Genomic DNA, 16,604 nt, shown 5'->3' on the forward strand with positions numbered 1-16,604 from the left:
AGGTCTGGTTGTGCCTTGGCTTTGTTGAGGGGCGCAGCAGAGGCAGATAGGGGTCTTATTCCAACTCTGCAGACCCCAGGGAACAGGAGGTGGAGAGACGGCACAAAATGGCTAAACTTTCGGGGGTGCAGAGGTGGGCTTCTCCTGTCCCCCCAAAAGTAGCTGCTTCCCCACAGGCCCCCAGTCTGATCCTCTCGACTCTTGGTGGTACAAAGCTCCAACCTTACAGCTGGGGAGGTCGGACTCAGATCAAGGGATGCGTCTCCAACCCCAGAGCGAGCGGAGGGAGGAGCCCGGTGCGAGCCCCAGCCTCCTAATCTCACACGGCCTCTCCCAGCCTCCACGAGCCCTGTCCTTTCCTCCATCCGCCTGTGTCTTAGCACCGCATCACCACCATCCTGTACGTAACAGGGAGGTTGCCCACGGGCTGACGTGGTCACATCTGGGCCAATGGGGAAGAGGGAGGACAGAATAATCTCTTTTGGGGCCATCCGTGCTGGCCTCTCCTTCCCGTGGCTGAACACGGATGGGAGAGAACGTGCTAAGATGTGTTAAAGGCAGACCTCTGCGAGGACCAGGGCCCTGTCTGTCAGGCCCACTCCCCTATTCCAGGGGCTAGGACAGTGCTGGCCAGCATCAGGCGAGGGACTCAGTGCCTGGCGTCCAGCAGGGCCCTGTGCAGGACAGGAAGTACACGGAGTAGGGGTCCTCATGCCTTCAGAGATGGGACTGCTTGCATTTGACCAATACTGGGACGTGCAGAGCGGGGTCCCCCCCGCCCCACAGCTGTCGGGGAAATCCCTAGGGCCCTCGTGCCATCCCTCCTGGAGTGGAGGACCAGCTTGCCTGTAAGAAGCAATTACAGCAAAACCAAGGACATTCAGAGAAGAAAGAGCACCTTTCCCCTGCTAAGGATCAGTTGTCTAAGAGAGGCAATTATGCCCCAGAATTCTTGCCTGTGATTAGCGTGATTACAATGGCCTGTTTTCCACTAACCACTGCAGCTAGGATTACACAACCCCTCAATGTTGGGTTTGAGGGAGAAACATCACGTCTAGGATATTCCAAGTAATAACGCTAATTACCAACTGTTGGTGGCTATATTTGAATACAGATCTTTATTAGGAAAATTATAAGTGCATATACATTTTTTCATTGATATGACTTCAAAGTAGGGATTGTTTCTCAAAGAGTTGTTTCTTATTTTTTTTAAAAAAGCACACTGCATTTAGGAAGCTGCCTTCTCCTGGACCATTTTCACATTATCTGGGAAATGCAATTCAAACAATACAAAATACAGTATTCATCACATTTAACATTGGATTCATCACTGCTCAGACACTGAGAGTCCAGCAAGGTTGCAAAATAACAAGTTGTCTACATGGTTTTGTCAACTCGGCAATGTCAGTGGTCTGCTTAGGGGATGTGTGGGTTTCTAGGGAGCATTTCCCAGGGATGGGGCTCCCTCAGAGTGGGTCAGGGAAGCCGTGTGGAGGGAATAGGGCCCCCAGGTTCTCACCCAGCTGGAGAAGGGTCACCTCCTGGGAATGGTGACCAACTCCCAGTTAGGGAGCCCAGGGTGGTAACACCAGCCAGAAAACCCCACCATGGCGGGCAAATGGGACCCCACGGAAAGGCTTAGAAAGTCCCTGGACTCCACCCAGGGACAGCAACCCGTCGCCACTCAGACCCTCTGCTCAAAACTGAGCCTTTTTTCTCAGGCGGCAATCTCTGGGGAGCAGGTGGACAAGCAGACCGCCTCTCCTGAGCGTCCTAGCTGGTGTCCCAGTGTCCGGCCAGAGTGGCACAAACAACAGCACAAACACATAGCACAGATGCCAATTCCCACACACGGCCTGGCTGCGAGCCCCCAGCGCCCCGTCCCGGGCCCTGATGCAAAGGCTGGCAGTGGAGGAGCCCCTGGAGGTCGCAGGGAGCACAGAGAATGTCAGGCAGAGGTAGCCCCAGGCCCAGGAGGGAGAGCCGGGCAGTACCTCCTCAGCAGCTCCCTGACGCTCTTGACTCGCACTTGGAAAGCAAAAAGGGATAAGGAGGGATTTTTCCTTTGCAGATAGACTACGGCATTTTGATGCGCATCGCTTTAGCTGGGCGGTCTCCAGGCAGGAGCTGACTGTTAGTAGAGGAATTGCCATACAAACAATTTTCCCTGAAGTTTCTACTCTATTTTCCTCCCTACAGAGGAGAAAGAGAATTGATTTCTTACTTAACCATAGTCAGGATTTAGGGTCATTATTTGTTTCCTCCAAGCAAGAAAATTAAGGATCTCTGGTTCAAGGATTGGGGACAGGTACTTCCAAATTTTTCATGAGAGATTTCTAAGTATCTTGGATTACCTAGAAAATGACTGTGCTACTGAAAATTCAATATTCCATGTATAATTCAGGAGCACTGTGTGACGGGTTAATTTCAAAGAGGGTTTTGAAACTAGTTCTGCATCCCGTATAACCATAAGATCCCTCAGACTTTATTTTTTCAATATGACATAGCTGGTTTGAGGATTTTAATTTTTGTTTAAATTAGGGGAAAGTTTTGGTCTGATAGATTTTGCCTTCTGCCTTGAAGATCCAATTTAAAGCAATATTAAAGGGTTACTAATGACCCCACAGATTACTAAATCTAAAACGCCAACTCTTCAAGGTTATTTTACAATAATTTACTTTCCACATGTTGCGTACAGCGCTTTGTCCACTGATACATTTCTTTGCTTCACCCTTCGTTTTCCCACTTTCTTCATTTTGAAAATGTTACTGAGGTCTTTGACCAAAAGGGAAAAGTATTAGTGAGACTGAATGAAAAATAAAACTAAACAACAAACCTCAAGTGCTTATCTTTTTAAAGCAAAAATTTTAAGTGGTTTAACGCAACTCTACAATCTGCCTTCAGTCAAAGGGAAACACTCCAAATGTCAGGAATTTTCACTAACTCTCCGGACAGCCCGTGGCTGTCTTAGGGGAAAGCCCTGCTGGGTGCACTGCAAGCCTGCGGCGGCCTGCAGCGGCAGAGAGCCCCAGCGTGCACGGTTAGAGACGGCGGCATTGACGAATGGTGGAAAAGGTGAGATTAGATTTTAATTGGGAAGGAGTCTTCACCAGGATTGATTATTTTATGGGTTGGGTTTTAAAAACTAAAAGCAAGTTGAGAATTTTTTTCTTGTTTTCCCCAAGCAGTGCTGGGGTTGGGTCTAGTTTTAAGCTATCGGCAACTACAGAGGGTCAGAGGTCCTCTGAGGTCCACACTGCTGCAAACCACATTCCCTCGTTTTTGTGATCAGTGAGGGAACCAAGCCAGCTCACCCCAATGGACCACAGCTCTGATGAGGAGCCAGTCACAGGGACCAAGGGGCATCGCCTCCCACTGAGCCTTTGCATATGAGGAACAGACGGTGCATGCACCAAGACACTGGTCATGGATGAGGGTGCTGGCTTTGAACGACAACACAGAATTGGACAACGGACAATATCCAAGCAAGACATAGACGTGCACAGCGTTTTCAGGTAGCACAAGACATTTTGATTTCCTTCTTGGTGCCGGTTTAAAGTAAAGCTTTGGTCTTGAGAGAGTCTTTTTTTGGGGTCATGGAGACAGTCTTGGATGCGCATGGCGATGGATGAGAGACAGAATGGTGAGAGGAACATGATGGATGTGGAGAGAGCTCCGGATGAGGGCTGGTCTCACTCTGCCCTGGCCTCACACTCCCGGCTCAGCTCAGGGAAGCCCTGCCATCCTCACAGGGAGGCGGGCCCTCGCCCCCATTTGGAGAAGGAGGCAGCCTCTCGTCTGGCCCTCTGGACCTTCCCCCCACCACCCCACACGGCAGAGGGCAGCCGTCACTATGCTTTGCCCGCGCTCATGGGTCCTGGTGGCTCCAGCCTGGGCATGACACTGGCTCCCGGCCTGCGCGGCTGGGAGAGACGCAAAGTCCAGGAACCCCTATGATTAGGGGGCTCTCTGGGAAAGATACCATAACAAAGCAAGTAAAATAATGGCCTTAGTCTAAGCTCCTGTGTGTCACCAGTGACACTGGATAATCAAACTAAATGAAAAATAAACACCACGTATTTTACTACATAATCAAATGGTGAAAGTAAGGCAAAGTGTGCAAAACAAAGCCCTCGGCAAGGCACTGGGCTGGGCCGGGCCGGGAGAGGCCGCAGGCCCTTCCTAGCACTGGTCTCGGACCTGGGCTCCTACTGCAAGGCTTCCTCAGGCGTCCGACCCACCTCTCACATCTTGAACCTCCTGTTGACAAGAACAGAGGGAGACACCATCAAGGCGGGGCCCACCGCGCAGGCGACCCTGAGCCCGCTGCGGCAGGGCGGCTGCCTGCGCCGATGCCCAGGGGCCCCCTTAGCTCCGAATCGCCCGGGAGAGCGGGAGGGTAGTGAGAGAGCAGCCGGTGCTCGAGCAGAAGGATGGGCTGAAGGCGGGAAGCAGAGGACAGAGATGCGGCGAGCACGGTTGTGGCAGAGCAGGACAGCACCGGGGCACTGCACAGGGTCAGTGGCGGCCGCTGCCTCGCCGCCTGCGGGGCTGAGGCTCAGGGCTCACAGGACTCTGAGTGCAGCCTCACCCTCCCCGAGAGAAGAGGCACTTCGGGTGGCTTCCATCAACCCAGCCCCGGCCCTGCACCTCTAGGCCAGGTGCCGCCACTGCCGCTGGCCCGGTGGCGTGGTCGGAGGTGGCGCCTGGAGTGGGTGCGTGGGTGGCCGGGGCTGCCGCAGAAACACGTGCTGGGCGGCGCATGGTGACCGCCGCCGCGCACCTCTCACCTGGGCCAACTTGGCTGAGCGAGCACTTCCTAGTTTCAACCCACCACGAACGGAATCCCAGTGGCGCTCGTCGGCTTCCAGGGCGGCCCTGTCTCCCACCACTGGGCCTCCGCCCTTCCTAAGAGCTTCATGGGCGCTTCTGAGAGACAGTGGGGCCCCAGGGCCCAGGGGGCCACACGGCGGGGGATGGAGCTTGCCTGCGTTTGCTAGTGTGGGCCCACTCTTAGTCCCTGCGGCTTCGGCTTCGGCTCCCCAGGAGTGGGGTGGGTGGCAGGCAGTGTCCCCTGGTCCCTGCAGCAAGCAGTCTGTCACCTCAGGGCAGCATCAGCCCCACCCTCTGTCGCTAGAGGGCCAGCGGCTCTCCATGCTGCCCCAGGACTGACTGCCCAGCCCTCCCTGGCACAGAGCCCTGCTGCTGTGTGGTCTGGAGAAGGTGGGGGGCAGGTCCGACCGTGGAGGAGCCTTCGTGGGGGTCCTACAGACCAGAACCAACCCTGGCTGCCACAGCAAGGATGGCAGCCCTGGGCAGCCCTGCCAGCAACCAGGTGCCCTGAGGTGGGGCCAGGGACACTAGGGCAGCCCTGCACACCCAGGGCCCAGGCCTGGGGTCAGTCCCCAGGGCCGACAACTGGGCGCGGGCTGGAGAGTTTCCAGAGAAAAGGGACAGCACTGGGAAACAAACGGCCCTTGGCTGCGGCGCCCTGGCAGGAGACTTCTCCAACGAGGAAAGCAAATGGCTGCAACCACAGGGAGCTCGTCAGCACACAGGGGACTCGGCACTCGGTGCCCCAGGGGGGCCTGACTTGCAGGGACCTTGGGGCTTTCTGCTCCTGAGACCCACTTCTCCATCGTCTAACCACGGCACCTTTCCGCGTGCATTTACTGAAGTTATGACCGGGGCTCCGGGGGTCGGGCTAGGCTGTGTCTGTGTGAGGTGGGGGGGGTGACAAATCCAGGGTGTCCTCCTTCAAAGCACCCCTGAAATCAGGGCCTTGCTCTCCTAAGGGGTCCCCATCCTCCCGGTCTGAATTAGAGAGACTTGGCAAAAAATCTCACACATAAATCTGCAGGGGTGGGGAGGGGGTGGAAGAAGGTTCTAGAACTTGAACCATGTCCAGTTTAGGCAGCTAAGGTACTTCCCATGAGTGAGGACTGAGGCAGCTGTGCCCTGCAGCCCAATCACACCATCATACAGAAAGCAGGAGGGGGCAGGCCGGGAGTCCCCAGGGCTCTGGGCCCTTCGGCGCGCAGTTCCAGAACACATCTGTCCTCCACGTGGCGGACCCCTTTAAAGACTCTACAGTAAATTGCTGGAAGAGGAGGCTCCCTGAGAAGTGTTTCCACGTCTGCTCTCTGGGAATGCAGCATTCCCTCCTCTCGCCCCACCCAGTCTGCAGAAACCCACCAGGCTTGGAGGTAAGGTGGCCTACACCGCCCTGGGAGGAGGGGCTGGGGATGTCCCTTCCCCGGCGCCGCAGTGGTCCGGGGCCAGGCAGCAGGCACTTGGAGAAAGCTAGGGCTGGGCCCTACGGGCTAGTCAGTTATCCCCTACCCTGAGAAGGCCACAGAGGGTGGAAGGCACATGTCCCTTCCTGGTGAGGCCACCTCCGCTGGGTTAGCAGGCTGCTCTGTCTCCAGGGGAGGGCAGACTGCAGTGGGCAGGGCTGTGCGCCCCGAGTGAGCGAGGGCCCTTAGGAGAGGGAGGGAGGACCGGCCGGGAGCTCCCCAGCCAGGGAGACACCGGAGACCCTGGGCCGTTCCAGGGTCCTGAGCACGCAGGATCTGAGGCCCCCGCCCCAGTCTCCGCACAACTACTTTCTTTCTTCATAACTTAGCAGAGCGAGGAGGGCCTTAACAAGCACATAAACACAGGAGCTGGTGTGGCCAGTGGGGCGGCAAAGCGCTTCTTGCCCCGGAGGTCTGAGCACCTGCCGGTCTGCAGGGGTCAGCCCTGGAGCAGGGTGCAGCAAATTTGCAAAGCGCGGAGGCAGAGTGCACTGCGGTCCATCTCCGGGTGGCAGATAACTAGTTTTTCCTTTTCTGGGCAGCCTTTCTCTTCTTCTGTCGCTTCTTTTTTCCTATCTTTTCTTTTTTCCCCACTTTTTCTTCTCTGCGCCCCCTTAGATAAAATTAGTAGAACCATTAATAACGTTGAAATAAACAAGAGTTCGTCTCAGTCTGCACAAGATGTAACTGGCCCATGTCTCAGTTTAACTCTGCAGTCCCAGGCCTGGAGGCCCCTGGTCAAAGCACTACTCATGGGAGTAATTCGTTAAAATAAATCAGACATCTCCCCCACCCCCCGATTTAGAGTATTCAACCAGCTTCCATAAGGCCTACGAACTGGTTGTAGCGGTGGCCAATTTGCCTGGCCCTGGTGCCTGCTACCTGCCATGAGGACCAGGAATCCACATCGTGGAGGCGGCAGCGGGCACACCCAGGGCCACGCTGCCTTGGTCATCTGTGCCTCCCACCCTGCCCCGCTCTCAGCGGGCTTCCTTCCTTCTCAACACAGAGCTGAACTCTCTGCTTTCTTGAAACAATCTCTGCATTTCCAATTGAATGATGCCTTGGAGGCTGGAGGCCCCGGGTTCAGACGGCATCCAGGACAGGAGAAAGAAGTCAGCCCCGTCCCACCTTCTCCGCTCTGGATGCCTGTGAACACCCCTGGGATGACTGGGATTGTTCTGGAGAACGAGGGAGAGAGCTGGTTAGCAGAATTTTATTAGAGCGACTGGCTCATGATTGTCACATTAAAATGATTCAAGCCGAATGGTATTTAATGATTTATGTGGTGAGGCCACCTGTTCCTGTGTAAGCTTGATATTAACCGCAGCCTGGAGTCATGGGATTTTTACATGGGAAAATGTGAAAGCTTGGTATTACTAGGGTTGAGTCTCCGGGGATTACATGGGATGTTAGGAGAACCGAGGAGGAGGAGGGAGGGGAAGAGGAATTAGTGAGTCAAATATTATTCTTCAGAAAACTAGCACTGCTACTTCCACTGGGTTAAAAAAAAAAAAGATGCAAAAACTTGAGCTGCAGATCTGATCTGCTCATGAGAAAAGCCCATCGCTGTCACGCACAAACTCTGCGGAGGGGACCTACGGCACCTGATCAGCAGGCTCATTTTTATAAACTTCAGAAATGCATGTGAGCTCCAGCTCTAACAACTAGTGAATTTTATTTCGGGTAAATAAATTCCCACATACAGTAGGAGGTTTATACCATGGAACAATTAGCATTTTATTGCTAGTGCAGATAATGTCACATTTGATACAATTTTAGTACAAGTGAAAAAATACACTGCGGCTAACATTGAAAAGCTGCAAACACATGTATATATCATATATATTTCTTTACAAATTGCCAGTAGTTTAAGATAATAGAGAAATGCAAACTACTGACATATATATGGCTCCACTTCAGATATATGAATTGTTTAACTATAAATATATTCTGAAATACATTTGTTTTCTAAAGAAACATAAAAAAATGTGCACAAAAATATATATAAAAAAATGCCTTGCAAAAAGTTACAAATGCCACTAGGACCATCTGTGGATCACATTTATGCACGGAAATTTCATCTTGCCACAATTCTGATTGGAACCTGAAGCCGTACTGTGGCTGCAGGAGGGGTGAGTGGCAAGATGCTGATTTATTCATTGATTTTTCGCTTCTGATTTCAGAAACCTCAGAGTCTGTAGAGCCTTCGTGGCATACATTGGCTTTAGAGGCAATCACAGAAACCAAATTCCTCAAAGCAAGCTCTCAGATTTAAAATTGCATTTGATTCTGCAAAGACTTGTCTTTTGTGGGAAAGCAGGGGCGTGATCTCACATCCCCAGGAGAGGGCCGGCTCCGTTCCGGAGGAGGCCGCAGACGGATCTCACAGAGGGCCCAAGTCAGAGGGCAGGCAAAGGGAGCAGAGGGATGCAGGGCAGGAGCCCCAGCCATCACCCTCCTCCCCACCGGTGCAGCACCGATCAGGCTACAGAAAGGAGAAGCAGAAGCCAGATGAAGCATGCTCTTGGAGGCAGGGAGAGGTGGGAATGGCTGGGAGAGGGTCTCTGAGCACAGTCCCCAGTGACAGCAGCTTCTACGTGAGCCAATCACTGAACCTGAAAGAGGAGGTGCAGGTGGTGGCCAGTGGCCACTGCCTAGCACTGGTCGGTATCTGAGAGCCACAGGCTGTCACCCTTTGAGGGGTGCCCTCCGGCAGGAGCCTCAGCGTCTAGAGGAAGGACGGTTTTCCCAGCTCCCTGCTAAGCCACCACCTGACTGTGCCCAGACTCCCCAGGGGAGGAGAGGAGAAGCTCCAAAACAAACCAAACACAGATCTCGAAGTGATCACTGATTCTAAAAAATGGGAATGAGGATGATGATGATTATGATGATCATGAGGGAACTGACTGGGAGGAAATGCTGCTGGGATGATACAATTTCTTAGAAAAACCCCAGTTACAAAAGCTAAAATGTGCAAGGGTAGGGGACGTGGATGATCACAGCTGCAGGACCGTACTACGAGCTACGAATGCAGTGTCTGCGTGCTGGCAACCCTCAGGCCCGATCCCGGATCAGTGCGCCACCCACAGGCGCACCGAGCCCCGTGCCTCAGCACCCCACCCCCCCTGCCCTCTCATCTCGCGTGGGTTTTAGCTTTCCTCAAGCGGATCTAGCGGGGAGTCCTCCGTGGCGGCTGTGCTTACTTGTTTAACGCTTTCTCCAGGTACTCTTGGATCCACTTGAGCTTCGGGTCGATGCACACCTGCCTGTTGTTGCTCTTCAGCCTTGCCCTGCCGGGACACAAGAGCGGGCAGCTCAACGGGAGGAAGGCGTCGCCGCGGCGCCCACTCAGGACCCGCACTGAGGCCAGGTGCTCCGTGCGGCAGGCTCAGGCACGAGAGCCACCCAGGGTGTCCTGGGGAAGGCGCCACGCTGGCAGCGTGGCACCTTCCACTGCAGACATATGGAAAAGCGACCGGAGTCTGTACAGCAGAGTCCAGGGAGAATTCAGACAAGGGAGCGTCTGAGCTGCCTTTGAAGGATGAGTGGGAGAGTGGAAAGGGAATAAAGGGGGAGGGAAAAACAGGAGCAAACACACCAAGGGGGTCAAAGTGCACAGAGGACATTGAGGAAGAGTAGGGAACAGGGCGTTCAAGAATCCTGCGGCCAGGCGTACGGGGAGAATGGAAAGCAACAGAGTGGATTTTCATTTTGATGGATCGACGTGACAGTACCTGAAACAGACTTAAGGACAGACGGGAGAACAGACTGAAGGACAGACAGAGGAGGAGGCCTGGAGGTAGAAGACCCATCGGGCGGAATACTCAGGGAGGGGGTGGGGGTGACAGTCTAGTGACGGCGCCGGTGGTTTGTCAGAAAATGGTTCCCAGAGAGATTTTACAAGTTCACGGAACGGTTCTTGGTCTCATTAATTTTTGCAGAGGTCAGCCCAGAAAAGCCTCCCACATGCAAATTCCTGGGGAAGACCTGCACTTGTCTCTCTGGATCCCTCTCTGCAAAGACCTGTGGGCCGGGTTATCTCGAGCAGCCCGGGGACACCCGCCCAGCCACTTAAGAGCCTGCGAAGACAACTCAGCCCCAGCACGGTGGCTCAGGAGCACCCAGGGAAGTCTTCAGACAGCCTGCCCCTCACGTGACGGAGGTGTGCGTAGGGAGAGTGGCTCAAAGCAAGGCACATCGGAGTGCAAATCTGGGCACTGCCATTTATTAGTGTTTGCCCGGACCTGAGAATCGTATGTGGCATCTTCACCTTCAGGGCGCACTCCCAGGCAAGGGAACCAGCACCATCAGCGCTGTAAAGGAGGTCTGTACTGGCTAAATTCAACATCACTAAAATACTCCTTACAGGAGACATGGGATTTTATTGTAGGCAAAGTAGTGAAAAAACATTCATCTTCTAGGGCCCTGAAACATACTGCAGATGACAAATACCTTCCAGGCAGCAAAGGCCAGAAAAGAAGAAACACAAAGAAAATGAAACCTGTGACAGTTGGTGCTGGTAGGAGAGTCTCCGGGCAGTTGCAGCTTTGGTTCCAACTGCTGTGTCCCTGCTGCATTCTTAGCACGAGGATTTTTTTTTTTTTTTTTTTTTGAGACAGAGTCTCACTGTGTTGCCTGGGCTAGAGTGCCGTGGCGTCAGCCTCGCTCACAGCAACCTAGCACGAGGATTGAAAAAGTGGATCCTCCCCAGGAGACTCCGAGCCCTCACCTTCCCACGTCTAGACACAGGACCTCGCGGGCACAGGAGGGCCAAGCAAGGGGCTTTCAAGCACGTGGCTTTCTTCCTGCACCTCTCCTAGCCTTCTGCAGCCCAGGCGAGCTCTTCGTGCACGGTGGATGTGTGATTTGGGTTTTCCTTGTTTCCCACGTGAACGAAATCAAATGTGAGCAGCTGCCACTACCACCAAGCAAAATCAAACGCTCGTGTGCTGTACTTGAGAAAATGCAGGTAAGTGATCTGAAAATTTGCAAGTTTCATCCAGTGGTTAAAGATGACTTAAACTGACCCTGGGTCTTGTGAGTTTCTGCTACATGACACAGGATTTAGAGCACCAGAGCCCTGGAACCGGCAGGGCAGACGGAACCGTTACTAGCAAAGGGCTGGCTATTTTACCGGCCTTCAGCCGAAACCTCGGTGAAGCCCGCGGTTTCTCCAGCCCAGAAGCACCCCCGTTCTGCTGTGCTGAAGAAAGGAAGCTTGGGAAGAAGACAGGAGAACCCCTGGGAGCACAGCAGAATGGCCAGGGCAAGAGCAGCTGCCACTAATTATGCCTAGCTCAAGGCTGGACACTCAGCAAATGTCATTTCAAAACCATGAATGAGACTGCACTAGACGTTACCGCATCCATCAGATGCAGCATCCCTGGAGGACGACATTCAAGACTTACACAATCTGAAGGGCACAGTTGGCAGTGTTGAGGATTTTGAGATGCTTGACATTGGCTCTGGCAACATGGCTCTCGAAGAATCGGCATGGACATCTGTAGCTCAGGCTGACGGGCTTCCCTGGAGGAGGTAAGGAGAACAAGGCAGTCTGTCACCCTACCCGGCTTTGGGAAGCGTGTGTCTGGGTCTGCAGCCAGTGGGTGAGACAGTGCAAGGACGGCAGGTCAAGGATTAAGAGACGGCACCAGTGGGCGGGTCACAGGCACATTCTGGGAAAGGCCATCTCCTCCTCCTCAGGCAGCTACAGTGAGTTCCGGCTGACGCAGGCTCAGCTTCTACAGGGCAAGGGGACAGAAGGGCCTGGGGAGAGAGGGGCCGCAGGAGGGTGGGGAGATTAAATTAGAAGCTCAGGTATCACAAGATAAAAGCAGTAATTACAGGAGATAACGGTTTCAGCCCAAGGTACTGGGAATCCCAAGTGGGCTTCATTCCAGAGATGCAGGGATGGTTCAACATATGCAAATCTATAAACGTAATTCACCACATAAACAGAAGCAAAAGCAAAAACTATATGATGCTTTCAATCGACGCAGAAAAGGCATCTGACAAAATTCAACACCCTTTTATGATAAGAACGCTTAACAAAATAGGCATAGACGGGGCTTACCTAAAAATGATACAACCCAATTTTCTTTACAAAATAAACTCCTACAGGGACAACTGAGAAAGACCTCTCTACACGGGGGAAGGGGGAGGGGGAAGAAGGAGGCTCCAGGCTCCCTACCTCCCCCTCCCCCTGCAGCTCTCAGGAATGCTGCCCTCCCCTCAATCCCCTCCGCCCCCACCCCCAGCATCCTCTCTCCGCACAGTCACCTTAAGCCCTGGAAACCAGAGTCCTGGCTGCTTTCCTACCTGGGAGTCCCCAGAGGGCAGGACGAGGGCCCACCTTCTCCTCCTCTTTTCCCCCAAGGCTTGGAGATTAGTGGGGCTGGAGCCACAAAACGGCTTCCGATGCCCGTGCAGCCATGCTGCAGCCTTCCAGTTGTATTAAGATCTTTGCAAATTCACCAATTTACAAAAGGCCATAATTGATGCTCATTAGTGTAAATTAGCAAGGGGCTTCTGCAGAACCCACCAGTCACCCTTTGAGTCTAGAATTGCAAACCCTGGGGGTCGAGGATCGGTGGGGCTATTTTTTGTTTTCCCTGCAGATTTTATCCAAGCTCCACTTAATACCCTAAATTATTCAAATCTGTGCATCCTTTCATCAGGGATTAAACGTATGCCTGAGAATATTCAGCCCAGAGATTTTGTTTTAAAGAGTTTGCCAGTTTACAGAATTCCGGGAAGCCTGGGTGACCCCGAAGTTCTGCACCTTTGGGGAAGAGAGCTGGGGAAGCTGGAGGAAGTCATGTGAGTGAGGGGCTCACTGTATTTTTTCTACAGACTGCATTCCATTGAGGGATGTCGTGGGCTGGGAAGAGCAGTGTATTTAGCTACTGAGTCAGAGGAGAAGCAGACCACCCCCAACCCGCACCCTCCCCAAAGGCAACTCCCTGAAAACCGGAAGGAGAAGGCCTGGACCAAGGTGCCCAGTGACTCGAGGCGCTGGAGAGACAGGGAGAAGCCTTCACATTCGCACCTAATCTAGTTCCAGAAAGCCACCTCTGGGCCCACTTTCAGCAACTGCACTGGTTCTCTGCAGGGGACGTCAGTGCTGCACTGTGACCAGATCACCTGAGATAGCGACCCTGAAGGCTGGGGCCAGGCAGCCTCTCTGAGTGCTACACCTCCAGGTTTCCCTGGGTTTCTCCTGGGTCCTTTGGAGCTGAGAGGGGGGTGGGGGTGGAGGGTGCACAGGAGCACTGTAGCCTGTTGGTGAGACACAAATCCCAGCCTCAGAGCAACAGTGAGCTTGAAAGCACGCAGCCCAAGAGCAAGCGCTGCAGCCCCGCTGGGGCGGGTGGGGGCTGCCCCTCTCCAGAGTCCCCGAGAAGCTGTTCTGGCCCCACTAACCAAGCAGTGGCCATCAGGCCAGAAATCAGAGCCTGCCTATTCAGAGCTCAGGACACAGGCTTTCTCTCTCTTCTGTCCGAACCACCCCCTGGGATTATCCATTTCCTTCAAAGGCAATTCTAATTCTTACTCCCAGGACCCACTGCCAGCCCAAGGCAGGAATTCCAACAGGTTTTTTTAAAGTGACAGAGCCCCCAGGTGTTCTTACCAAGAGAACTGGGTTTTATGTCCACCTCCTGTTCTTTCTTCCAGCTTTCTGTCAGTATCACTAACTTTTCCCACTGTTCTGGATGTTACTCCGTGCATGGGCAAGAGTGCTGACCAGCTCCAATGTTACCCTGGATTTGGGACCTGGGAGCCTGGCACCTGGAGAGCAGTTTCCACAGAGCCTTCTATGCCACCAGTGCAGAGACTGCAGCCCTGCCAGCCCCTCCAAGCAGGCCTGGGAATGGGGCCATCCTGTTTAACCCCAGGAACCCCAGGGCACCCAGGGGCCCAGCTACTTGACTGAGGTCAGCCAATGGGGGGAGGGTAGGGGCACCAGCAGAGCTCTCCCCAGCTGGGGACTAAGTGTGGGGTCAGAGGGCACACAGGCACTGGGAGGTAAAAAAAAAAAAAAAAAATGCATTCTGCCAATGCATGCAAGGAGAACCAGCCCAGCCTGGAGACCAGAACTCTGACCTGGCTACTTGGCTGCCAAGAGGGCAACTCTGAGGGGCCAAGCAACCCAGCCTTTCCCAGGGTCAGGAGGGGTCTGTGACATACTCCGCCTTCTCTGTGCTTCCCCCAGATCAGCTGCACAGGTCCCTGCATTCCAGTCCCACAGTCCCATCTGCAGCACTGGGGGCAGGGTGGGGAAGGGGACCATCTCCCAGAGAGGTGCACTAGGACACCTCCACCCTCACCAGACCACTCAACCATTAACGCCCAGAGAGCCCCATGGCCTGGGGTTCAGTGTGAGACACAGCCTCAGATACTTTTTCAGCAACAAGAAAAATTCTAAATTGCCTCCAGCCTGGGTCCTCTTCAGCCCAGACCAGCAATTTGCTATGTTTTTACAGAACACTTCCCAGGCAGTCACCTGCGACCTGGTCAGCCCAGCCTCTCCTGCCAGGCTCAGACGCTGCCCTAACACACTGGCGTCCAGCGAGGAGCCGCTGCCAGGTCTGCCAGAATCCTGCCCATTGCCCGGGGCAGACCTCCCTCAGCCGCAGCAAGAGCACTGAGAGCGTCCTTCAAACCTTTCCAGGAAACTTCGCAGCCAAGGAAGCCAGTGGCCGGACCGACTTGGTTTTGTTTTGTGCTCAGAGGCAACAGTTTATTTGGTTTGCAGCAGCGGTGTCCTGTGACCCTGCAGCGAGTTTCTCTTAAGCATAAAAAAAAAAAACTTCTCCCGGTGAAACGGGACACCACCATTCCCAGTGGCCCCAGGCCTCCGCGACTGAACTCTGCTGCAGCTCTGTTCTGAGGCAGAGCGATCGGCCGCTTGGTGACAAAGGCGCCAGTCTGCAGGTGTGTTTAGGGCCTGGGGAGGGGAGTGCAAGACGCGGACCGCCCCGGGCCTCTCTCCGTGAACCGAGGAAGACGCAGGGAGGCAGTGGCCGGAGCGCGCCTAGGTCTGCGTCGCCACAAACCGCGGAGCTGTGCAGAAGCACAGCCTGGCGGGCGGCGCAAGCCCAACAGCTGCGCCGCGCCGCCCGCCCGCGCCTGGCCCGGAGCCCCGCGATGGCGCAGGGGGAGGACCGGCTCTGCGTGGAGGGGACGCAGCGCAGCTGCACTCGACCTCACAGCCAGGACGGGCGCGTCGGGGTATGAGGCTGGCTTCGCAAAGCGCTCTCTCCCCCACGCACGCGTGGTCGCATCGCCACCGCTGCGCGCAGCGGGACCTCGGAGCCCACTCACCGCTGGAAACCGAGCCCGTGCCGGGAAGGCACTCGTTGGGGGGTGGGCGGGCAGGGGTCCGAGGCCCCTCCCCGCGCCTCCCTTGCCCGCTCCGAACGAACGCGCCCTCGGTGCGCTCCTGCCCAGGTAGCCCGCCTGACCTCCCTCTGCAGCCCGCTCGAGGTCGGGCGGCCCATCTTTGCGGGGCGCAAAACCTCCGCACGGCGCGTGGGGCTTGGGACGCGGCGCCCCGTGGGAGCGCGCCCCGCGAAGCAGGCTGCCTCCGCCTCTGCTGTGCCAGGCGGTGCAAAGCGGGTTCGCGCCGAGCGGCGCGGGCGCAAGCAGAGGCCCGGAGCGCGGTCCCAAGCGCCGGGCCTGGAGCCCTGCCCGGGCCTCCGCCGCCGGGCACACTCACCGTCGCCGAGGCAGAACGCGGTCACCACGAGGGCCAGCATGGCGATGACCTTGCAGTCCATGGCGCGGACGGCTGGCGGGCGGCGGCGGCGGGCGCGGGCCGGACGCGGAGAGGACGCGGCAGCGGACGGGGAGTGAAAGTGCGGCGGAGGGGGGCGCGCGCCGGGCGCTTTAGAGCGGAGAGCGGGCGGGGCGGGGCCGCGGCGAGGGGCGGGCCGGGAGCCGAATCTTGGCCGTGGCCGGGGTCGCTGACGCGCGGCCCCCTCCCGCACGGCCGCCCCTCCTCCGCGGCCGCAGGGCTCCAGGGGCCGCTGTGCGCTCGGCCTTTGACCTGCCCCGGCCTCGGCCGCCTTGCTGCGCGGGCCAGCCGCGCGGTGCGCCTGGCCCGAAGGGCCGGTTATTGCTCCCGTCTGCAGATGGAGAGACCCAGGCCCCTGGGCGGAAAGTGGGGGACGGGTGGAAAACTAAGGGGCCTTGGCCTTTCGATGGTGCGGACTGCGCGAGAACCAAGGGAAAACGAGTTGGTCCCCGCGGGGAGCCAGCTGGGCTGCGCGTCCTGAGGCGGCCGGAGCGCCCGCTCCTGCGTTC

At 55.6% G+C, this 16,604-nt stretch overlaps 1 protein-coding gene across 3 annotated transcripts; it reads right to left on the bottom strand.

Annotated features, from left to right (window-relative positions):
- Nucleotides 1-1,091: 1,091 nt before the first annotated feature.
- Nucleotides 1,092-16,157, bottom strand: CXCL12 (chemokine (C-X-C motif) ligand 12). 3 transcript variants are annotated; one of them, XM_012653916.1, is made up of 4 exons: nt 16,018-16,157; nt 11,708-11,825; nt 9,503-9,589; nt 1,092-4,260 (listed from the first exon to the last, which is right to left on the bottom strand). In XM_012653916.1, the coding sequence occupies exons 1-4, from the start codon at nt 16,076-16,078 to the stop codon at nt 4,245-4,247; spliced, it is 282 nt and encodes a 93-aa protein (XP_012509370.1). In that variant the 5' UTR covers nt 16,079-16,157; the 3' UTR covers nt 1,092-4,244. The 3 variants fall into 3 exon arrangements, with proteins under 3 accessions (XP_012509370.1, XP_012509372.1, XP_012509371.1); XM_012653918.1 differs by lacking the exon at nt 1,092-4,260 and adding an exon at nt 6,266-6,909; XM_012653917.1 differs by lacking the exon at nt 1,092-4,260 and adding an exon at nt 7,957-8,784.
- Between the last annotated feature and the right edge of the window lie 447 nt (nt 16,158-16,604).

This window comes from Propithecus coquereli, unplaced genomic scaffold, assembly GCF_000956105.1.
Source record: "Propithecus coquereli isolate 6110/MARCELLA unplaced genomic scaffold, Pcoq_1.0 Scaffold434, whole genome shotgun sequence".
In the NCBI taxonomy this organism is placed as follows: Eukaryota; Metazoa; Chordata; class Mammalia; order Primates; family Indriidae; genus Propithecus; species Propithecus coquereli.